The 8,629-nt window shown below is 47.4% G+C and overlaps 1 protein-coding gene across 1 annotated transcript in view; it reads left to right on the top strand.

The window, feature by feature from the left end:
- The window catches only part of IRX5 (iroquois homeobox 5), a 21,192-nt gene extending 13,592 nt beyond the window's left edge, over positions 1-7,600 (top strand). Inside the window, 4 exon segments of the mRNA XM_019505290.1 lie at positions 5,504-5,660; positions 6,181-6,207; positions 6,209-6,310; positions 6,312-7,600. Coding sequence (XP_019360835.1) covers positions 5,504-5,660; positions 6,181-6,207; positions 6,209-6,310; positions 6,312-6,342 — 317 coding nt within the window. The 3' untranslated portion in view covers positions 6,343-7,600.
- Positions 7,601-8,629: the final 1,029 nt, after the last annotated feature.

Raw genomic sequence — 8,629 nt, forward strand, 5'->3', positions numbered from 1 at the left:
AAATGAACCTTAAAATGCTCAAAAATAAATAAGGGAAACAACCACAAATCTTTAATTAAACAAAAAAAAGCAAACCCACATGACTTTCGGGCCAATACTTCACCATTTGTGAGGTCTGATTAGTGATATATATATATATATATATATATACACACACACACACACACACACACACACACACACACATACACACACACACGTATATGCGCATTTCCATGGCAAATAAAGGCTCCTTTTTTTTTTTTTAGTCCATTAGGAAAATTAACAATAAAAAGGCAGCGTTGGGACTGGGTGATGCATCTTTTGTTGATGAGACAACTTGGATGGAAAAGATCCAAGGCTACCTCACTAGAGAGCCATTTGGAATTAGAATGCCACTTTTCCGTCATCAGAAAAAAAGTTCAGCTTTTCAGGGAGAGCCACTGCGCGAATCCGATTAGGCTACAGGCTGCTGGTTCCTCTTTCACGCTTAAAAAAATAAAGCAAATCCTAATTTTGATCCACGCCGTACTGTACTGTGTTTACACGCACCCCGCTGCTCTGCCTGGAATTGCGGCTTTTCCAGTTGTCCCAATTAACCTATTACACTCCCTGGCATCGCGCAAACTAAAAACTACAGCAATCGCTTCTGGTAGGAGAGTTGCGCTTCCAGGGGAAGCATATTACGATGTAATTGGCTTATCGGTTTTTTAGTAAGAGGATCGAAACAGAATATTTTCTTGCAATGCCTAGAAACTACTTCCCCCCCCCCCCCCAAAGGAGCCAAAAGAAACCACTCGATCAGCTTGTTTAAGAGGCAACCCAGCCATTTCAGCCTTTATTTCAGAAGCCAAAGGAGCCATTGTTTGAAACGGAGCCCCCCCAAAATCTGAACGGTAGAAATATAAAAGAAAACTCCCGAAGCCCCCAAAGAACTGTCTCGATAGCAGATCGGCTGTTAAACAGGACTTTACATAGGTCAGAAAGCTACAGTATCTCTCTAACGAGACGCTGTAAATGGCAGCCAGACACCCAACACCACAACTCAATCAGCTGATTGCGGACAGCTTGGGTATTTAATCATACAGCTCAGTTGTGTTGACAAACAGAGCGCCGCGTTGTTAATTATTGTTATTACGCAGCTGTAGAAGTCAGGTTTCTTACGTCCGGCTTTGCATTAACAAACCACCAGAGAAACAGACTCGAGCCTGCCTGGTCTCCAGCGCAGAATCGAATTCAGCACAGAAAGTGTAAAGAGATCTCCACCCCCTCCTTTTCCCCTTTTTATATGACCTGCTTAGATTATTAGTAAGGACATCTGTGGCTGGCAGTGGAACAAGTGTTACCAAAAACAGAACCGGCTGTTTTTCCAAATGAGCAATATGTTAATTCCTCATCCCCCCTCTGGTTTCTTTAAAACCTGGCACAAATACATCAATAGCGGAGAATAAGGAGTCTTTGCAGAGAACAAGTGGCAGTTTTGAATTTACCTTTTGTGTGCGCCTCAGATGCAATCTCGAGACATTTTTTCCCCTCTCTCCCACAGAAAAAGAGCGTTAATCTGCTCTATCTAGGGACCCAAAAGAATTGGAGTGGAGTAGATATTCACTGAAATCACATAGGGGGATAAGGGTCTTGCTTTATTGAATCATCAAATCCCAGGAATGAAGCTCTTAATTAATTATGGGTGCTAAAAATGCAGGCCAGCTGTTTCTTTTGACTTGGCTCTGACAGACGCAGACAAAGTCTACGCTGAGATCTTCTAAAGCACATTCAGCACCAGGCAGTCCCCTCCGCGCTACTTCTCCCGCAAAATGAAGCCGGAGGGGCCAGATGGCGGCTCCGCGCTGGCCGCTGCATTCCTTCAGCCACGACCTAGGCGGGGGGACCGGGTCCCCTTCCAAATAATGGAGCCCAGAGAGGGCTCCGCAACTAACGAGGCAGGAGGTTTGTTTTGTTGCCCCCGCCCTCTAAAAAGACAACCAGACCCCGCTTTCCAGACACTGATGCAGCAATAGGGCTCTAGGCAGGGAGGGCCAGGCACAGCCCAGCCTCGCTGCCCGGAGCAGTCAGCGGCTCAAACCGGAGCGGCAGAAACGAGCGGTCCCCTGGGCCGCAGCCTGCAGCTGCTCCCTGGCTCCTGCTACAAGGACCAGCCCGCGCCGCGCTGCTCGCCCTGGGGCCCGGGCCGGGCAGGGGGCACGTCCCCGCCTGTCCCCGTTGGACAAGCGGCGTCTCTAGGGCTGGCTCCCAGCAGCGCCACGCGGCGAGGGAAAAGCTTCCAGCACCTGACACTCAGCACAGTGGCAAATCCCCGCTCCCATCACAGGAAAAACTAGAGCCGGCGGGGAAGCAAGGGTTCATTTCCACCCTGTCGCGGAAGGCGAAGAGGAGCTGGGGCGCCTACTCGCCTTCCGCAGTTGCAGCGCAGAAACCCTCGGTCACCTCTCTGCTCGCGAGGGTGCAGTCCCGGCTGCCGGGGATGGCGGCGAGCCGGAGCCCCAGGGCGGCTCGGGGCACCTGAACCCGCCGTCCTGGCAGCCAGCCCAGCCCAGCCCGCCAGAGCCTGCTCCGTGCTGGAAACTTAGTGGCCTCTACTTGAGACTGCTTGGCCCAAGGTGCTCAGACCTCTGTGTCTCTCTTTAAGGGGCACATAAGCCTCGGACCCTTGGGCTGGTGGATTTCCAAACCGCACCTAGTATTCAACAGCTCTTTGATTCAGGCAGTTTCTCCCCCTGCTCTTACCCCCCTCCCCCTAATCCTTACACATGCATTTTCCACATGGGGCAGTACTTTAGACCTTGCAGTCCTCAGCAGGGCTGGGGAAAGGGAGCCCTCGGTTTTAAGCGGCGTCCCCCCGAGGCCGTGAGTTCAATCGCCGCATGGTACGACCCCCCGCGTCCAACTGGGGGCACATCCAGAGTCAACCGAGCTGCTTGCGGGGGGCTCAGGTTGGCTGGTCCCTCGCGATCACTGCTGTAAAAGGAGCTACCGTCGCTGCTTTCTGCTGCCTACCTCTCTCTTCTCCCCCTTTCTTTCACTCGAGAACAGGTTTTTTTTTATTTTATTTTCTCTCTCTTTTTTCCCCAGTACTAAAACTATCTAAAGAAGCGAGGAGGAAAAGCCAGGAGCTAGTCTCCATGTCCTATAGGTTGACTTCATTGATTTAAAGTAAATGCGTGCCTTCTGTTTGGAAAGCGTACGGTGTCTCCTGACTGACAGGGAGCCTCGTGCCAGGGTTTGATAGCCTACTTGTAAAAGCTTCACAAAGCTGTTCGCCCCCAAATACCAGAAAATAAATGTCCTCACCACACTGTTACTCATCTGTTATAATTAGAGCCTGTGTAAACTTGCAAGGAGTGTTCTGAGAACCGGCCTGTTTGGTCGATGCAGGCAGGCTGTTGTGTAATAATTATCTCTCCTCTTCCTTTGTGCTGTTTTATGTGCAGCCCCTGTGGACTCATGAAGAGGTGCTTTGGTTAACAAGCATCTTAGCAGACACCTTTTGCTCGCTCTCCCTTCACCTGTTCCCGGGTCTTCCTTCCATCGCTTCTGCCTCCCACGTCCACTGCAGGGGCTCTTCGGATCACCCTTTACTGAACGTAATCTGCTCTGTTTTGTCTAGATCCCTTTTCTCCAGCGAAATCGACTCTTATTTGCTTAAAGCAAACCACAGAACTCTCCGCACTCCTGCCTGATGGATGCAAATGTAAATGTGCACTTATTTAATTGGATCAGGTCCCAAGATAAAAGAGATAAACGGCTCCCAGTTTGCCAAGTTATTTTCAGAGGTATGCAGCGATGTGTGGAAGGAAAGTTAATGAAGAGGAGAAGAGACACACTACTTAAAATACCTTGGGTCTAGACTCGTGGAGAGGAAGCCTCGACTTTGCTCAAATGCGGTTAGAGTCATTATTGGGCACTCATTAGCACAAGTGCAGTTTGGAGGTGAGGGCTGGGGAGCGCTCTTAGTCCAACTCGCCACCTCACCCCGGGCAGTCGTACCTTCCCCTTCCAGCAGCTGAACCTGCGCTGCCAGCGCCAGGCTAAGCTCGGCGGAGTGTTGGTTTTTATTTTATAGAGTCATTGCTCCAGGTAATTAGTTTACCTTCCACTAGAGCAGGGGAAAGGATTTGCTTTACCAGGCAATTAATACTCCCCAAAATAGTCCTTCTTTATTGCTGTCTTTCCTTGTTCTTCTCTGTGTTCTACATCCTTATGCATGAGACATTAACAGACGGTTATTGATACAAACATAGTTTTTGTTGCTAAAGGCTTTCCAAAACAGCTTCTCCGGCTGAATGCCAATGCATGCATGTTGGCTGGTGACAGCTGATTAGTGAAATGATTTACGGCCAAGTTTTTTTTTTTTTAAGAGATGATACTGTCAAAGGCAGCAATTTGAAAAAAAGATAAGCCAGCACACCCTCCAGGCTTCTCACTGCAAAGCCACCAACAAATCTAAACCTACACTCCAAATACCTGAAACACTCAAGGAATCAATTGGTCGCAGATTAAATACAGTCTCTATTACGACTTGGCCTGGTAATCTGTTACTCCTGACAATAGCAGCCTCTAGATTTATGTAACCACCCCTCACCTGTCCACACGGCTAAGCGGGAGGATATTTCAAAAGGCTCCAGAAGGGACACAGGGCCGATATTGCTCCTGGTTCCTCTCTCCGCCGCACCGGGGTGATGAGATTGAGATTGCAGCCCCTCCACCTGAGAGGTCACATGACATCATTGCAATCCGAGCCTCTCCCTCCTCTCCGCTTTCCTGAGATATTTTTTATGCTCATTAATTGATTTTTCAAAAAGAGAAAAAAGCGTCCCCCTTCCTTCTCTTCAGCTCTTCTTCATAAAGAAAGCTTTTGCTCTGCAATAAAGTAAGAGACTTTGATCCTAGATCATCCTCTTAGGCCTTTCCAGCTGATATCAGCGGAGAAACTATGTGGAGTTATTGTTCGCACTTGCTGCACTTCTGATTCAGAAAGGGCTGATTTATTAGCTTGTCAAGGGAAGCATTGTTCAGGAAGGCAATCAAAAAGCACTTACCTAGCTAAACTAAAATTACTGCCTTTTCAGTGGCTAATTTGTATAACTCCCATGGAGGAACTTGGGAAGTGTTTGATGAGGCATAAAATGATGATTAATGAATTTATTGGCCTGCTGCTCATCAAATAGGAGTAGTATATCTTTCCTCTATTGGGCGTTGGGTCTAATGCTACATGTCTGTGTAAAGCAAGTCCAATATGATCTCCTTTTTAGCCCCCTTTTAACCCACATGACCTGAAGAATATCTCCGTGTAACAGAGGCAACATCAGGGGACTGCGCAGACAAAGGGCCTGTTTGAGAAAATGGTAAATGAGAAATGTGAGGAAAGTTGCTGCAGGGATGGATCTGCTCAGTTTTCGGCCTTCAATCACTTTGACTACTGAAGTGGGAAGAATGTAGAAACTAGATAAGGTGTGAGAAGCGGCAAAAAAAAAAAGAAAAAAGACAAACCAATATTAACTTTCAGAAAGGATCCAGCCAAACAGCCTTGTTGCTGCTGGGAAGGGAGAGCAGAAGGAAACACAGGATTCGCCCCAGGTGGCAGGGGCAGGGCGCGGAGCAGATCCGACTGCCCTGCTCTGGTTTGACCCAATTCACCACAATCCCGTTTCCTTTCTTGCAACGTTTGCTTCCCGCCACAGCACGAAGCCTCCTTCCGGGGGCGTCTCCGCGACTCGGGGTTAAAAGGAGCGTGTCAGGGAGCTGCGAGCCCGAGCGCAGCTGCCTCCTGCAGCTCGGCCCCGGCCTGACAACATCTCACCCGCCCAGGCTGAAGCCGCTCTTGGCTGCTCCGAGGAGCCCGTTGCTTTGGGGCAGACGGGTGGGGGGCAGCTGAGCCTCTGGGGAAGCTAGAAGGAGGCTGGAGCCCATATTTCATCCCTCCAGGACGAGGCGGTGGGGACCGGATTGCTCCGCCTCCCGTCTGACTTCTCGCCTCTGAGCCGCGCTGCCCGCAGGAGATGTCAGGAGAGCCCTAGCTCCTCGGGTCATGCCCATCGGCCTCCCAGCGCGCTGCACCCGCCTTGTGGCCTCTGGGTCCCAGTCCCTGAAGCCAGGGGAGAGCCGTCCGCCGGCTACAAGGGGCCCGGGGGGGGGGAGTGCAACGTGCCCATGCCCTTCTCCTTCTCCTGTGCAAGCCTTTAGGCGCTCAGTCTGCGCTCTTGAGATCTGCGAGAAACTCCTGACCACTGTCTGCAGGGAGGGATGTGCCGACACAAAGCAAAGCCGGCGTTTCTGGGACCGTGCACACGGGCTTCTGTGACACAACGACCCAGGTGTTTGAAGGCGCAGAAGACATGCATTTGAAAGCTGGCAAACTGGAGCTCCTCACATTTTTAGCTACAAGGGTGCCCAGGAAAATGATGTGTATATACACCTTCCAATAAATAGCATGCTCCTGACACAAACCCACTACCAACACTGCTCAACAAGTTTTATCTACCAGTCCTTGACCTGTGACTGCTTTTACAAATGCTCTCTGTTCATTAGCAGTTTCAGGTCACACTCAGTGCCTGTGTTACTAGCGCCCAGTGCGGCTGTAAAATCAAGGTGTTCAATACCAGCTGCATTACCAGAGTGGTTTATTTCCCCCTTTATCCCCCCAGCCTCTCTTCCAAAAGCAATATGATCTTCCATGAAAATGAAAAAAACCGTAGCTATATTTGCATAATTAGAGCAATACTGTAGGTCTTTAATGCAACAGACCTAAAAGGCTGATTTATGATTAAATATGTATTGCTAAAAGTTACCAAGCTGGGGAGTGTGCATAGCATTAGACAATGACAGTTTTGGGGCATAATTGCTTTAATGTGGGCAATTAAGACTAAGTGCATGTGATTTTAGTGTCTGCCCTACATTCCTCTGAATGATTCAATGATCAATACACATGATTTGTAAGTCGCTTCCTATTGATCCAATGGTAAAATGTTTGACCTTCCTTTGAGGAAGTAATTTGCTAAATTGTGACACTACGTAAAGTCTCTCTCAGTTCAGAGGTGAGGGGTAATGGTGCACAGAACGGGAAAAAAAAGTATTTTTCCTTTTCAATGAAAATCGGTCTTCATAATGCTTCAGCCACTATACTGCCCTCACCTTTGAAGGGCGGAGCCCATCAGTTGTATCTTTGAAGCCAACAGTGGAAACATGACATTGGAAATTTAATTCTGCCTTACACTGGGGGGAATCTCAAATGAACTGCATCCATTTACACTTCTAAACCAAACCACTGAGAATCCAAGGTTAGTAGTTCCTGACCCTATAAAATCTGTGCTTTCTCAGAGCTGTTGTAAGAAAAACATGCAGAGGAAGAGCTGGGGAAACAGAACAGTTTGCCACTGTTAAGAGCTATAATATATGAACCTCATTGCTTCCTACACTCTTCGAGAGCTCCTTCTGATTTGCATCATCAAGTACAGAATAGCCCCGTTTGGTATACTGCATGAGCTTGTACCAAGACATGTTGTTTTGCAGCTAAAACAAGAAAACAACTGCATACCAAAGGTGCCATGGAGCTTTGCCACTGAATGAAGTGCTATGCAAAAGTAGGTCTAGTTCAGTGGGAAGTGTTTACCAAGCTAATGTCTCAGCAGAACACACATGGCAACAAATTCAAGAAAAGACCCTTTGGAAGCACTCATGTATCCCAGTGGTTTACATCTTCAGAACCATTTCCTTAGTTGGAAGAGCCTCTCCTGGATATGGCTTCAGGGTGGGAGGCAAAGGCAAAAGGATGATGATTTTCACACCATAAAGTTGACTGGAACCACTCTGAGAAAAAAGTCACAGCTAGAAACCAAATTGTGAAAATTCATGGTCTAGTCCCTATAGAGAAACCTTCATATTTTAAAGGTTTTTACTTTTTAAATAAGACCTACAAAAAAAATCTCCCATTGGGAGTCATTCAAGAAGGCAGTGTGAAATCTCACACAAAAAAACCCATCTGTGAGTCTGTCAGTTACTTTGTAACTAGATTTTTTTAATGCATGTAATTCTCTTGTAGATCAGAATGAGAATATGCCATGCAATGGAGTTCACCTTCCATGCCAGAGTTACAAACCTCCAGTTACACAACAGCGTGGGAAACTTAATGGCTACCCAAACTCTAGGCAGTACATATCTTAGTAATGATACTATTTTTCACATGTAGTGATTATACTGTAGTGCACATAGGCATAAGTAGTACAAATATACAATTCCAACACAGAGATTAAATTACTCAGCCTTAGTGCAGTTATCCAGGAATACATGGAAGCAGCCAATTAACAAGACTTGCTACAAAAAATGTGCCTTCTTAATAAATGTAATTATTAAATGTAAGGTTAGGAGAGTAGGATGGGATGTGGTGCATGTACACATGCACACAGTACCAGGAATGATCTTCGGAATGGCAGACTCATGAGCCAAAGCAGAACATTCAAATATGAACTCAAAATGCTTATATGAAAACTCATTTGAAAGTGACTAATTAACACAGCTTCTGTTAAGGAAAACCTTGCTGCTGATCCACTGGAATTCTTACAAGGTGTCAATTTAATGGTAGATAAAGGAGAAGTAGCTGACGATTTCAAATGTCTTTGACAAAGGTCCTCATGGG

The sequence above is a fragment of the Gavialis gangeticus genome, unplaced genomic scaffold (genome assembly GCF_001723915.1).
Source record: "Gavialis gangeticus isolate Ggan-Ray unplaced genomic scaffold, GavGan_comp1, whole genome shotgun sequence".
Classification (NCBI taxonomy): domain Eukaryota; kingdom Metazoa; phylum Chordata; order Crocodylia; family Gavialidae; genus Gavialis; species Gavialis gangeticus.